A 15,923-nucleotide genomic window follows, 5' to 3' on the forward strand; every position below is an offset into this window, starting at 1 on the left:
AACCACGCACTAGCTATCTAGCCACTGGGTTAACTGGGCCACCGCCTATATATATAATAACATATATGTGTGTGGGTGTGTGTATACATAACAATAAACAATTGTGTTACACTTTTCAAGCTATTTCACAGGACAATGACTGCAGCCAATCAGGTTGCACTTTAATATTAGGCACTGCTACCTTCCTGGGGATTGGCGGGGCAGCCTGGGGGGTGGGGCTAGGCGCTGGCGGGAAATGGGGAACTGAGCGGCTATTGGCTGAGGAAACATTCGGAATTGCTTCCTGTGACCTCGCGTTCCATTTTCCCGCCAGCGCCAAAGCCGGGAGCTCGGGTGGCAGCAGCAGCGGCAGCAGCAGCAGCATGTCCCGGCAGAGAACCCTGTTCAGCTTCTTCACCAAATCCCCGCCGCTCAGCGCCTCCAAGGCCAAGGCGGAAGCCGATGCGCCGCCCGCTAAAAAGGCCCACGCCTCCCCCCGGGAGAACGGGAGCGCGGCTCGGCCGCCCAAGCGGCCCCGAGGTCCCGCTGCCTGCAGCACCCGCAGCCCGCTCTCCCCCGAGGGGGGGAGGAAGGCCGGCAAGTCCGGGGGGCCGGCGGCCCCGGGGACCCCCGCACTGAGGTGAGAGAGGGGAGCTGGAGGTACAGAGAGGCTCCCGGGCCCTGAGGCGGGGGGTTTGCGCTGAGCTGTAACCGGTCAGCGCTAACCATTGTCCCGCTGTTTGGAGGCCGGCAGCTTCTCTGGAATGGACTGCGCGGGTTTACATTCTCACTAACGTGGTGAGGGCTTCCCGTTAATCCGCATTGTCAGCTCCTTTTAAACCGTTTTCCTCACCCCTGCTGCTATTGCAGAGAAGCTGGTTGATAAGATACCTGGGGTCACCTCCCCTCCCTTTCTGTTGTATGGCAGCAGCATTTTAGATGGCAACCTGGGGCAATATTAAGGGAGAAGGAGCAAAAAACCCCTTTTTAAAAGGGGAGGGGGGTCAATACTTAGTAACTTATTGTACCTTTCAGAAACTTCTTTGCACAGCAAAGCTGACCAGTTTGAAATGTAGTCTGATGTTACTGGTGTTTATTTACTTTTGTCCACTCCTGTCCCATGTGTGATATGTTATTCAGGAATCCTTGCAGATGTTGCAGCTTCAGGCAATCGTGAGCTCGTTGACAGAGCAAGTGCAAGTCTCAAGGGCAAAAATATTGGTCAAGGAAAAGAGCGTTGCATAAGCAAAAGAATTTGAAATACTGAGGTAATTGTCTCTCGTTCTGTCATTCTGTTTCCCTGCAGTCCAGCTTGTGACTTTATTCCAGGAGATCTAGTGTGGGCCAAGCTGGAAGGATATCCATGGTGGCCCAGCCTGGTGTATAATCACCCAACTGCTGACGAGTACCTCAGGGGAAAAGGGAAGTCACTTCGTATGCATGTCCAGTTCTTTGATGATCCTCCGACAAGAGGCTGGGTTAATGTGAAGTATATCAAGTTGTACACCGGTAAGAGGTCAGAATATTAAATTCTAATTCCTGTACAGATTTAGCTTGTCTTGAAGTTTGCCATATCTAAATGTGATTGACCAGGTTACTCCATAGAGAAAATAACTAGTAACACATCCGACTGAGTGCAACACTAACATTAACAAGGGACAGATTCCTGGAAATTAGTAGCTCGGCCTTCTGTGTATTTGCTATTCCCTCCCTTAACCAAAATCTTTATTGAGTTCTACTAACAGAAATCCAGTTGACGTCTGCAGTACTTGGACTGGCTAATAATTTATGTCAAAACTCCTGTATCATTTTCTGTGGTACAAGGTATCGGGTTCATATTTCCACTGCTGACCTTTGAGTAGCTTTAGCTATCAGGTTTTTAACTAGTTCTGAAGTTCATGCCTAGAATAATTTGAAGTGTTACTTGTGCAAGCCTGTCTTCATCAGGATCAGGGCTCTGGGGACTTTGCTGACTGGATTCTACAGATGGATTGAGTCTGGCTTCTTTGATCTGAGCTCTTGAGTCTTTATGTGCAGGTCAACAATGTCTTTCCACAATTTATATCCTGTATGGAACACCCCCAACATTGGGGAAGTCCCTGGCCTGAAAGATGGTGTAACAGGTAACTATACAGATTTTGGTCTGCAAAATCTTGGTGCTTGTGCAGTTTTCCTGGATTATCTGCCCCTGACTTGGTAACATTGACTGAATCAGCTCCATAATTGTTTCCTCTGCTAGTATTTCCCCAGCATTGTATTTGTACCTGAGTACAGGGACTTGGCTGTTCATGATACTCATAAAACATAGTTTGATATATCTGTGCTCATTTTGTTTTCTATGGTGTGAAGTTGGTGGTATATAAGGTGACTCCCACGTGTGCTGACAATACCACTTGCTCTTGCCTTGCACCATCCCTTTGTATTTGTTCTCAGGATGTGGGCAGTTCCGGCAGGGTTACTTTATTATCTCACCCTAGTTGTCTTGAGACTGTGGTGTGTCTTTTTAGGAATTGTTTTTTGCAACTGATTGGGTTATTGAGAAATGACAGCCAACCTCTGAATGAGATTGTACCACTACTTACTGCCTTGCTTTCTGTCTATTTGATCAAGTCGCAAATGAGCTGGAACTTCTTGCAGCTCAGTGGTAAAGAGTAGAACCCAAACCATTCTACTTGATAGAGCGGCTGACCCTATTTCCACCAAACATCGTTTCTGCTGTGCTGCAAATTCCACATCCAGTCCAGACAGCGGGACTGTCCACTTTCATCTCTGCGGCTTTGCCACCTTTTAGCTGACTCAGAAGTCCACTGATTGTATCTCAACTGTATTTCAACCATCTCTCCAAACTTGCTTTCCTCTGATTATTTTTTTATTCATTCATGTGATGTGGGCTTCACTGGCTGGACCAGCATTTATTGCCCATCCCTAGTTGCCCTTCAGAAGGTGGTGGTGAGCTGCCTTCTTGAACTGCTGCATTCCAGGTGGTGTAGGTACACCTACAGTGCTGTTAGGAATGGAATTCCAATATTTTGATTCAGTGACAGTGAAGGAACAGCGATATATTTCCAAGTCAGGATGGTGAGTGACTTGGAGGGGAACTTACAGGTGGTGGTGTTCCTATCTATCTGCTGCCTTTGCCCTTCTAGATGGTAATGGTCGTGGTTGGAAGGTGCTGTCGAAGGAGCCTTGGTGAATTCCTCCCCAACTTTTTGTACATTGAGTTTAAAATTTTTGTCGATAAGGTACCACACATAACAATACTTAATAGGATAAGAGCCCATGGTGTTGGGTAGTATATTAGCATGGATAGAGGATTGGCTAACCGATGAAAGACTGAGAGTTGGGATAAGGGGGGGGCATTTTCAGGATGGCAATCTGTAACTAGTAGAGTGCCACAGGGATCAGTACTGAGGCCACAATCATTTACAATATATATTAATGACTTGGATGTGGGAAGTGAATGTACTAACGCCAAGTTTTCGGATGACATAAAAATAGGTGGGAAGGCAAATGGTGAGGATGACAGAGTCTACAGAGGGATATAGATTAAGTGAATGGGCAAAAATTTGGCAGATGAAATATAATGTGGGAAAATGTGAGGTTATGTACCTTGGCAGGAAGAATAGAGGAGCTGAATATTTTTTTAAATGGAGAAAGACTGCAGAAAGCTACAGCACAGGGGGACTTTGGGATCCTCATGCGTGAATCCCAAAAAGTTGGCATACAAGTTCAGCAGGTAATAGGGAAGGCAAATGGAATGTTGGCCTTTATTTCAAAGGGAATGGAGTATAAAAATAGGGAAGTCTTGCTAAAACTATACAAGACACTAGTTAGACCACACCTAGAATACTGTGAATAGTTTTGGTCCCCTTGTCTAAGGAAAGATATACTGGCATTGGAGGCAGTCCAGAGAAGGTTCACTAGATTGATCCTGGGTATGGAGGGATTTTCTTATGAGGAGAGTTTGAGTCAGTTGGGCCAGTAGGCACTGGAGTTTAGAAGAATGAGAGGCGACCTTATTGAAACATATAAGATTCTTTGGGGGCTTGACAGGGTAGATGTTGAGAGGTTGTTTTTCCTTGTAGGAGAGTCTCGGACCAGGGGGCATTATATCAGTAAGGGGTCGCCCATTTAAGACAGATGAGGAGGAATTTCTTCTGAGGGTAGTGAATCTGTGAAATTCTTTACCACCGAGGGCTGTAGAGGCTGGGGTGTTACGTATATTCAAGGCTGAGATAGACAGATTTTTAATCAGTATTGGGAGAAAGGCAGGAAAGTGGAGTTGAGGATTATCAGATCAGCCATGATCTCGATGGCCTGAATGGACTACTTCTGCTCCTACAGCTTATGGTCTTCAGGTTAGCGTTATAATCTCAGCAGAGTCCAGTTTGTGTTTACTTTTTAAATTCAAAAACCCGGGTATTTTCTAAAAGAATGAAGCGACAAGGTCACTGTTTAAAACAAATTTATTACACAAAAATCAAAGAACGTGAATACTAATAACTACGCTCTATCCTTAATAGTGAGATAACAGTAAAGATATTAAAAGTACAATTAATACAGATACTTTTAAACCGAGTATCTTAACTCAAATTTCTTTCTACATCCATGGTCTTATACCCCCAAAACTCAAGTCAGATATTTATCAAAAATTGGAAGATTAACCATTTGACCTGAGTACTGTTTCAAAGAATCAAATAAAGATTAGGATTTCTTGGGCCTTCTGTTTGCTTCTGGTAAGGTTGTCCCTTCAAATCTTCAACTGTCCTATGGTGGTTGACTCCCTATTCAAAACAGGCATTGCTACATCTTAAGTGTAGCCACTTCGGGTCAGAACTCTCCTGGTTCTGGTATTCTTTAACTCTGGAATCTTGCATCTAAACACTTCCTCTCTCCCTCAGCTATCCCTAAAGTTTAACTCACTGTTGAGAGTCCTTCAGTTAACAAGAGCTTTAAACTCTTTCAGCTAGCGCATTCACAATTTCGACTGAATCCTGCTTGAAAGTAATGTCCTCTCTAGCCAGCTTGTGCTAAACTAAACCCAAACTGCTTGAACACAGAACTGCACCTGAGGACCTACTCGCCCTACAATTAACTTCTCGTTGACCCTTTTATCCCCACTGTTTATCTCCCAGGCAACTTGGTCACATGATCAGTTACTGGAAGCAAGCTACTTTTTACAGGAAACCTAGTTTCTAAAGGAACCATCGCCCCAACATAAAATATGGTTTCTTTCCCTTCCAAAAGCACATGGGCCATCACATTATTCATGCCCTTGTTACTGCTGCAACTTCCCCCTGCCCCCACTGTATACCAGCCTGAACACTCTGCTTTTCCAACTCTAATTTACCATGCATTGCCTCTCTTTTCATTATCAATGATAGACACTGCCAACTTCTCCCACAGTGGAATTTCTTTTCTAAGTTCTTCTACCTTGCTGCATCTCTTCCTACTTTCTAAAGCCTTCTGAAGACTTAACTCTTTGACATTCTCCCTTCCTTCCCAAACAGCTGACTATGGGAGATTTTGTTATTTTAAAAGCATTAGATAAATGCAAGTTGTTGGACGCATTTTCGGCTAGGACCTATAAGCAGGTGACCTTTTGGTTTTGCAGGTTCCGAGTGTAAAGAAGCCCAGAGGGGTGGTGCCTATTTCAGTGGGAAGCCTGAAATCCGCAGGGCAACAGAGCTGGCAGATGATGCCATTCCGAAATCGAGAGAGGAGCGTCTGGAATTGGCTGTGTGCAGTGAACCTTCCGAGCCTGAGGATGAGGAGGAGGAGGAGGAAGGAGAAATGGAGGTAAATGAATAATAGTTTCGATCAAACTATTTATCAAAATTAAAGCTCCCCAGCCATACAAACGAGGAACATTCCCAGATTTGATTTCCCCTGTTTGTACTGAAATAAGTTGATCTGAGCCAGATCGCAGTACCCTGGAACTCGAGGGGATTCCTGTGTCTGCTTGGTCATGCCCTTTGAGATGGTGCCCTGACCTGTTGTTCCCGGTGTATTTTTCTCTCTCTCTCTTCAAGTATGACAGTCAATTACTGATCCTGAAGTTTCAGATCTGTTAATTGTAGTCCTACAGTTGAATGGGGTGCATTTGGGGAATGTGTAACCCCGTCCTCGCCTATTACTCAAGTAAATGCAATAGATTCAAGAGTGCTTAACTTGGTATGAATTTTGTGCTCTGTATGATGGTGCTGAGCAGTGAGACATCTCTCTCTCTCTCTCTCTCTCTCTCTCTCTCTCTCTCTCTCTTTCTCCTCCTCCTCCTCGTCCCCACCCTCACCTGTGGCACCTTGTGTTGATAATGAAGACTCATGGGCCAGATTTAGCATAGCGGTTTGTAAAGTTCACTTTCTTCAAAACTGCATTAGTCCCAACTCAATAAGGACTGTTCTTTTCTCGTTCCCCACCTCCCTCCAGTGCCTAAGGCTGAACATTTGCACTGTTTACAGCAGCTGCCCCTTTCACCCCTCTGCCTATGGAGAATTCTGTCCTGTCTGGGCGACTAGGATCTGGACTCATTGCTGTCCAGACTCCCTTCCATTCAACCCCATCCTCCTAAAACTGACGGCTGCTATTCCATCAGTCTGGGCTGGATTCAGGCATCAGATCCGGGAGGGGTGGGGGGGTGGTGATGGTTGGGGTGTCCTGCCAGCCTATTGCTGCCCAGTGGTCTCGCCAACCTGTTAGGCTGTTGTGGAGGGGAAATCTGAGAATTGAGTAAACTGAAATTACTGCTTTCCAGGTGGGCGACCAAGCGACAGTGAGCGAGGAAGATAAAGAAAATAACAGCGAGGATGAGAAAGTGAAGAAGCGTGCACCAAGGGCAACACGCTCAGCCAGTGCCAAGGCCAAAAGAAGGCGGATTGTGGTGGAGTCTGACAGTGATGTTGAAAGCTCGGAGGATGAGTTTAAACCAGACCAGCAGGAGGGGAGCAGTGATGAATGCAGCAGTGGTGTTGACGAGAAAGATATCAGTGAGCCTGACACCGAGACCGACCCTGATAGTCCAGTGAAGACGCCCTTCAAGCGCAAACGTGGAGCTACCGTCGGTCCAGCCAAACCAAAAAGCGCATCCTGTTCCCCCTCGGAAACCCAGAAGAGACCAGCAGTGGCAGTGTCCTCGAGCACAAAGTCCAGACTCTCTGCCTTTTCTGCGCCAGAGACTTTTGAGTGCCAGTCCAATGGAGGTGCCCCGGGCAGTGCTTCACCCGCAGCAACATGGGACCATGAGAAGCTCGAGTGGTTAAAGCCTGGCAAGAGGAAAGATGCAAAGAGACGAAAGGAAGATGACCCTGACTATGATTTTTCCACACTCTATGTGCCTGACGATTTCCTGTACAAGTGTACCCCGGGCATGCGGAGATGGTGGGATCTCAAATCCCAGATGCTTGACACTGTGATTTTCTATAAAGTTGGCAAGTTTTACGAGCTTTACCACATGGACGCCGTCACTGGTGTCAATGAGCTGGGCCTGTCATTTATGAAAGGCGCCTGGGCTCACTCCGGTTTCCCCGAGATAGCTTTCGGCCGCTTCTCCGACGTGCTGGTGCAGAAAGGTTACAAAGTGGCGAGGGTGGAGCAGACCGAGACCCCCGAGATGATGGAGACACGCTGCAAGTCTCTGCCGCACCCCACGAAGTTCGACCGGGTTGTCCGGAGAGAAGTCTGTCGGATAATTACAAAGGGAACGCAGACGTACAGTGTCCTGGATGGCAGCCCGCTAGAAAGCTGCAACAAGTATCTCCTGTGCATGAAGGAGAAGGTGAGCTCCGATTCTTCAGGCCAGTGTCACTCGTATGGAGTCTGCTTTGTCGACACTTCCGTTGGCAAGTTTTACGTGGGCCAGTTCCAGGACGACCGGCACTGCTCCCGTTTTCGCACTCTGGTGGCACATTACCCGCCCGTGCAAGTGCTGTTCGAGAGAGGCAACACGTCGGGAGAGACGAGGAAGATTCTGAAAGGCTGCCTCGTCTCTGCTATGCAGGAGGGGCTGCAGTCAGCCTCCCAGTTCTGGGATGCGACCAAAACACTAAAAGTCCTCGCCGAGGAGGCCTACTTCAGCGAAACTAAAGACAAAGATCTGGATGCTCCTTTGCCTCCTGTTCTCCAGCGAATGGTATCTGAGGCCGACTCACTGGGGCTCACCCCAGGCGAAGGCCATGAACTCGCCTTGTCAGCACTTGGGGCCTGTGTGTTCTACCTGAAGAGATGCCTTGTTGACCAAGAGCTCTTGTCCCTGGCAAACTTTGAAGAGTACGTTCCTGTGGATGTTGATGTTGAGCGAACGAAGGTGTCCAGCAACTGCTTTGTCGGGAGTCGGCAGCGTTTGGTGCTGGACGCCATTACCCTGACCAACCTGGAGATCCTGCAAAATGGCACCAACGGCACAACTGAGGGCACGCTGCTGGAGCAGCTGGACAACTGCTGTACCTACTTTGGTAAACGGCTACTAAAGCAGTGGCTGTGTGCCCCCCTCTGTCACCCCCTTGCCATTGAGGACAGGTTAAACAGCATTGAGGATCTGATGGCTGTGCCTGACAAGCTCACCGAGGTCGTTGAGCTGTTGAAGAAACTTCCCGACCTGGAGCGGCTGCTGAGCCGGATCCACAGCGTTGGGTCACCCCTGAAAAGCAAAGACCACCCGGATAGCCGGGCTGTGCTGTACGAGGAGACCACCTACAGCAAAAAGAAAATCGCAGACTTCCTCTCTGCCCTGGAAGGCTTCAAAGTCTTCCAGGAGGTGCTGCAGGTTATTGAGCCGTCTGTTGATGGCTTCAAGTCCAGGCTGTTGAGGCAGGTACTAAGCTTGAAGGGCAGTACCGCTGAAGGCCTCTTTCCAGATTTGTCTGCAGAGTTGAAGAGATGGGACACTGCCTTTGACCATCAGAAGGCGAGGAACACTGGAGTAATTACTCCCAAAGCAGGCTTTGACCCCGATTACGACCAGGCGCTCGCTGACATCAAGGAGACTGAGCGCAACCTCCAAGAGTACTTGGAAGCTCAGCGCAAGCGGCTCGGCTGCCGAAGTGTTGTTTACTGGGGCTCGGCCAGAAACCGCTACCAACTGGAGGTTCCGGAAAGTATTGCCGATCGCCGTGTGCCGGAGGAGTACGAGCTGAAATCTACCAAGAAGGGTTACAAACGTTACTGGACAAAACAGATCGAGAGGCTATTGGAGACGATGAACAATGCTGAAGAGAGACGGGATGGTGCTCTTCAAGACTGTATGAGGAGACTTTTCTACAACTTTGACAAGAATTACAGAAACTGGCAGGCAGCTGTGGACTGCATTGCTGTGCTTGGTAAGTGACGTGTTGCCTCAATCCTTCGTACTGGCTGATCCAAGCTCATTCTTGGGTTGAATGTGGGAGGTCATGGTCACTTCTTTTAATGGTTGAGGGAAATCATGCATTACGTGTAAACGTTCTGCCCCACCTCACTCCGCTTGAGAAATAAGTTTCCGATTCTGGAATGGAGTAGTTGTGCTCCACAATCAGTGTCTGGCTGTGCAGTCAGTGAGATTGTTATCCTTGAACATTAATATTGGTGATCGTGGAGCTGGACTGGCTGCTGCCCTACTTCATGGGCAGGTGGATTCGAATGTTGCTGTATGTTCCTGCCAACCCAGCCATCAGCAGATCCCTTTTTACAGTGACCGCAATGGACTTGCTTTTGTGGCTGTTGCCCCACCAAATGTGATTAAACACAGCCAGTGTGTTTATGTTGGAACAGCTTTATTTTAAAATATCATCTTGGGTAAGCCTTCATTTTAATAAATAAATCCCACCAACCCCATGAGGGAGCAGAACAACTGGAAAAGGGCACTCGGGCCAGGGAACTGAACCTTTTTTGAGTAATTAACCCCACCGACTGGCCTTCCTCCTCTCTCTCTTCCCCAGGAACTCATCTCTAACATGTTTCAAATTCACCTCCTTTCTGTCCTAGAAAACGTATATCAAATGATTTGAACTAGCAGAGACCCGAGAAACATTTGCAGTCACGTTAATATACTTGACCAATTCCCCCATCACATGCCCTCCCTCCCGTCACATCTCAGTATTGATCCCTTCTCTCCCACCCCGACCACCACCACCACCTCCTCACCCCCTTCTCCCCACTTACAAGCAGCAGTTCCTCAACAGAAATTTTGCAAACCACCAAAGTAAAATTCAATTGGACCGGTTATTCCTGAACCAAACAGAGGGCAGCGCGGACTCTCAAAGTGGAACCTGATCTCAGCCTCAATCCATAACACTGGGGTTGGGGCTGGACCTTCCTGGGTCAGTTCCGCTGCAATCCTAAACGTCCATGCCATCGCTCTCATCTATTCCAACCTTCACGTGCCACCACCAGAGCATTACCCTGGGTCTCTGGAATACCAGCCCAGCGACAATACCACTCTGCCACTACCTTCCCCCAGTAGCTGCAGTGCTCGATTAAGCAGATTGTGTCTGACAATCCAGCACTTCAGCTACTTTCCCTGTTAACTTATTCTGCAGCAGTGTTACTGCTGAAGGGAAATGCATTCCAACCATTAAGTGATTTGTAATGTGTCTCTCACATCTCGTGCTGTAAATATATTGGAACCACAAAGACCAATTGCTCCTCTGAAATATTCCATTATATTATGAGAGTTGTTATCTCCGCTATTCTAGAAAGGTGGCTGACTGCTGAGAAGTTCCATCTCTGGGAACATTAAAGTTTGTGAATCTCAATGATTTAAAAGGAAGCCTGCGAGATCGCTGCAGCTTGGGCTGTTGCTGGTTTTGCTGTGGAGCAGTCAATCAGATGTTCCACTGCTCCCAGTGTTGGCTCACACAGCAGCAGCTCCCAACTTGTGGACACCTGGTGCTCTCTGAAGGCCAGAGATAAGTTCCTTCAAGTTGACCGTTTTTGGACAGATCCATAGGGTGAAGTTGAGATTCTGTTAGATGTGAATATTACAATTCACCGTTTTAGAGACCTGTCAAATCAATCAAAAACGCTTCTTCACCATCAACCATCCCCTCCCCACAAAATGCTTAATGCAAGTAAACTAGTTGCATGAGCTCTGAACAGCATTTTTGGTAACTCAAGTAAGAGTTCCACATTGTGCCTCTTTGTTAATCAGTGATCAAATATTGTCACGAAATCCACCATTTGCGCTTAATCAGCTACTGACTCACTCTACTCTTCTGCTTTGTATTGCCCCCCCCCCCCCCCCCCCGCCTTGTTCTCTAGCCCCCATTCTCTTTCTCTCTCTGCCCACCACAGCCAAGGCACGGGCATCTTTCAAAGGGCAGCCAGTTAAATCTAATTGTAAATGGTTATAAAATCACAGAAATTTTGAGCACAGGAGGAGGTCACTTGGTCCATCTTTTTTGCATGCCAACTGACAAGTAGCCATCCAACCTGATCCCCCTTCCCAGTTCTTGGTCTGCAGCTTTGTAGGTTATGGCACTTCAAGTGCATGTCCAAATATTTTTTAAAGGTTATGAGGATTTCTGCCTCTACTGCACTTTCAGGCAGTGAATTCCAGCTCCCCACTACCCTCTGGTGAAAAACTTTGCCTTTGAATCCCCTCTAAATCTCCTACCCTAAATTTCAATGCCACCTCCTCCACTGGGTTATAGAGCAAGAGGAATAAGGCCTGCCTTATCTGCTCTATCTAGACCCCTCCCATTTATACCACTTCAATTAGGCCTCTCCTCAACCAAAGCAGTTGGAGCAAAATAGGTGAGGGATGGGTGGGAGCGCGGGAGAGATTTGACAAGAGATGTCATGGACACAGGCACAGGGAGTGGTAATAATGTGTTAAAGACTGATACAGGTGTTAATCGTGGCATAAAGGTCAGATAGCTGAATGTGTTAATAGCAGAATAAGGGTCCGCGCTCTCTGAAAGCAAAACATGAGAACAAGTTACAGACTGGCTCTTGGGGCGGGAAAAAAATCAAAATGGAAGATAGAGTTTATGGTCCGAAGTTGTTGAAGTCAGTGTTGATTCCAGAAGGCTGTAAAGTGCCTAACCGGAAAATGAGATGCTGGCCCTCCAGTTTGCCTTTGAATTTCACTGGGATGTTGCAGCAGGCCGGGGACAGAAGTGTCCGCTTGAGAACAAGGTGGTGAATTGAAAAGGCAGGCGACTGGAAGGCCGGGGTCATGATTGCAGTCTGAGCAAAGGTGTTCCTCAGAGCAGTCACCCAGTCTGCATTTGGTTTCCCCAGTGTAGAGGAGACCACGTTGGGAGCAGCGAGGGCACTATGCTAAATTGAAGTAAGTGCAAGTAAATCACTGCTTCACCTGGAAGGAGTGTTTGGGGCCTTGGACGATGAGGAGGGGGGAGGGAAAGGGGCAGGTGTTACACCACCTGCGATTGCATAGGGGGGTGATGGACGAGCGGACCAGGGTGTCCCGGAGGGAACAGTCCCTATGGAATGCTGACGGGGGAGATGAGGGTAAGATGTATTTGGTGGTGGCATCATGCTGAAGGTGGCAGAAATGGCAGAGGATAATCCTTTGAATGCGGAGGTTGGTTAGTTGAAAAGTGAGGACAAGGGGAACTCTAACATGGTTCTGGAAGGGAGGGGAAGGAATGAGGGCAGAAGTGCGGGAGATGGGTCAGACATATTTAAGGGCCCTGTCAACCACTCGGGGGTGGTGGGGTGGGGTTCAGGAAAAAGGAAGACATGTCAGAAGCATGAGACATGAGTGACTCCTCTTTCTGTGGCAGATGATTCACTGCCTGCAAAGGTTCTGATCAAGTGAAGCAGAAAGATTTGATCCCAGGCACCGGTAACATTGGATGCTGTGCTTATTGGGACTCAAGCTGGGTGCAAGAGGAGGACCCTGGGACAGGCAGTCAGCAGCACCACCTAGAGGAGAGTGCAAGAGGAGGACCTGTTTCTACCTGTCAGAGCCGAAGTGTGACGTCAAAGGAAAATGGGTAGGTGATTGGTGGGTATCTCTTCCGTGTCTCTTTTGATTGGCCAAGTGGTTTAAATCAGATGTTATTGCAGTTGAAGAGTACAGTTAAGCAATTAACTTTAAAATATTCAACATCCAAATTAATTAATTAAATAAAATAGAGGTGGCTGGGCAGGCGATGTGTAGCAGCTGTAGTATGTGGGGGTTGGTGGATGCCGGTGTGATCCACGGTGACCACATCTGCAGCAAGTGTTGGCTGCTCGAGGAACTTTGGCTCAGGGTTGATGAGCTGGAGTCCGAGCTGTGGACACTACAACACATCAGGGAGGGGGAGAGTTACCTGGACACTGTTTCAGGAGATAGTCACACCCACCTTGGATTAATTGCATCAAATTTGGACCGTGGTCAGGGACAGGAGGATGTGACTGCGAGTGAGGCAGGTATGGGGATCTAGAGTTTAGCTTTGGAGGAGCCTCAGCCAGTGCCCTTGTCCAATAGGTATGAGGTTCTTGCTCCCAGTGTGGATGAGGGGACAGACTGCAGGGAGGATGAGCGAGCTGACCACAGCACTGTGGTACAGAGTACCATTCAAGTGGGGGGAGAAAAGAAAAATGTGGTATTAATAGAGGGTAGCATAGTTAGGGGTAGATAGATAGTGTTCTCTGCAGCAAAGACAGAGAATCCTGAAGGCCGTGTGTTGCCTACCTGGTGCCAAGGTTAATGACATTTCTTCTGGAACTTGAAATGGGAGGGGAAGGATCCAGTTGTTGTGGTCCACGTAGGTACCAACGACATAGGTAGGACTAGGAAAGAGGTTCTGCTGAGGGACTACGAGCAGAGCTACAAAGGTAATAATCTCCACGTGCAAAACGACTACGGGTAAATAAAATTAGAGAGGTAAACGCGTGGCTCAAAGATTGGTGTGGGAGAAATGGGCTCTGATTCATGGGGCACTGACACCTGTACTGGGGAAGGAGAGAGCTATTCCATTGGGACGGGCTTCATTTGAACCATGCTGGGACCAGTGTCCTGGTGAATCGTATAACTAGGGTTGTAGATAGGACTTTAACCTAATCAATGGGGGTAAGGGTTCAATTGAAGGGAAGATTAAAAAAATAAAAAGAAATGAGAGAGCAGAGGTGCAGGGTAGTGAAGAGGCGAATGATAATCAAAGTGTGACAGGAAGGGACAGAAAATATAAGCAGAAGAGTGCAGCAGAAATTAGAACCAGAACGAGCAATAATGGTAAAAGCTTGAGGCTCTTTATCTGAATGCACGCAGCATTTGTAACAAGATATTTCAGTTGACGACGCAAATAGAAATAAATGAATATAACTTGATAGCTATTACAGAGACATGGTTGCAGGGTGACCAAGACTGGGAACTCAATGTTCAAGGGTAATTGACATTCAGGAAAAATCAGCAAAAAGGAAAAGGAGATGGGGTAGCTTTGTTAATAAAGGACGATATCAGTGCGGTGGTGAGTAGTGATATAGCAATAGATCGTGATGTGGAATCAGTTTGGGTGGAAATAAGGAATAGCAAGGGGAAGAAGTCACGGGTGTCAGTCGACTATAGGCCCCAAAAAAGTTGCCTCACTGTAGGACAAAGTATAAATCGTGAAATAATGGAGGTGTGTAAGAAGGGCACTACAATTGTCATGGGTGATTTTAATCTGTACATTGACTGGACAAATCAGATTGGCAGGGGTAACATGGAAGACGAATTTGTAGAGTGCATCAGGGATTGTTTCCTAGAGCAATACATTGCAGAACCTATCCGGAAACAGGCTATTTTAGATCTAGTGATGTGTAAAGAGGTGGGAATAATAAGAGATATCATAGTTAAGGATCCTCTAGGGGTAGCGATCACAACATGGTAGAATTTCAAATTCAGTTTGAGTGTGAGCAACTCTGGTCTCAAGCCAGTGTTCTCAACTTAAATAAGGGCAATTAGGGGTATGAAGAAAGAGTTGTCTAAAGTGATCTGAGAAAATAGACTAAGGAGAAGGTCGGTGGATGAGCAGTGGCAGACATTTAAGCAGATATTTCATAACGCTCAGCAAAAATTTATCCCGGTCAAAAAGGAGGACTCGATGAGAAGGATGAACCACCCGTGGTTAACAAAGATGGTCAAGGAGAGTATCCAATCAAAAACTATCGCATACAAAATGGTGAAAACCAGTGGTAAGCCAGAGGATGGGGAATTTTTTTAGCAGAGGATGACTAAAAAGCTAATAGAGGGAGAAAGTTGATTATGAAAGTAAATTGGCAAGAAATATAGTAACAAACAGCAAGAGCTTCTACATGTATATATAAAGAAAGAGTGGCTAAAGTGAGTGTGGGACCCTTGGGGGATGCGACTGGAGAATTGATAATGGGGAACAGGGAAATGGCAGATAATTTAAACCAATATTTTGCATCAGTCTTCACAGTGAAGGACATTATAATCACCCCAAAGAGATCAGATAAGCAATGGGAGGAAAGATCTTGTGACAGTCTCTATCGCGAGGGACAAAGTATTCGAGAAACTAATGGGACTAAAGGCAAACAAGTCACCAGGACCTGATGACCTGCATCCAAGGGTTTCAAAGCAAGTGGCTGCAGAGATAGTGGAGGCAGTGGTTGAAATATTCCAGAACACTCTGGACTTCAGGTGGGTTCCAGTGGATTGGAAAACTGCTAATGTGACACCCCTGTTCAAGAAGGAGGGAGACAAAAAGCAGGAAACTATAGGCCAGTCAGCCTAACATCTGTCATTGGGAAAATGCTAGAGTCCATTATTAAGGAAGAAATAGGACATTTAGAAAAGCTTAACGCAGTCAAACAGAGTCAATATGGTTTTGCGAAAGAGAAATCCTGTTTGACAAATTTGCTTGAGTTCTTTGAGGATATAACAAGCAGAGTTGATAAAGGGAAACTGGTAGATGTCGTGTATTTGGATTTCCAAAAGGCATTCAATAAGGTGCCACATAAAAGGTTACTGCACAAGATAGGAACTCATGGTATTGGGAGTAATGTATTAGCAT

General features: G+C 46.9%; 1 protein-coding gene across 1 annotated transcript in view; it reads left to right on the top strand.

Moving 5' to 3' along the window:
* The first annotated feature begins 243 nt into the window (after window positions 1-243).
* msh6 (mutS homolog 6 (E. coli)) overlaps window positions 244-15,923 on the top strand; it is a 29,192-nt gene continuing 13,512 nt past the window's right edge. Inside the window, exons 1-4 of the mRNA XM_078557218.1 lie at window positions 244-619; window positions 1,286-1,488; window positions 5,594-5,778; window positions 6,734-9,293. Coding sequence (XP_078413344.1) covers window positions 363-619; window positions 1,286-1,488; window positions 5,594-5,778; window positions 6,734-9,293 — 3,205 coding nt within the window. The 5' untranslated portion in view covers window positions 244-362. The remainder of the gene's footprint in view (window positions 620-1,285; window positions 1,489-5,593; window positions 5,779-6,733; window positions 9,294-15,923) is intronic.

This window comes from Cetorhinus maximus, chromosome 14 (genome assembly GCF_964194155.1).
Source record: "Cetorhinus maximus chromosome 14, sCetMax3.hap1.1, whole genome shotgun sequence".
Classification (NCBI taxonomy): Eukaryota; Metazoa; Chordata; class Chondrichthyes; order Lamniformes; family Cetorhinidae; genus Cetorhinus; species Cetorhinus maximus.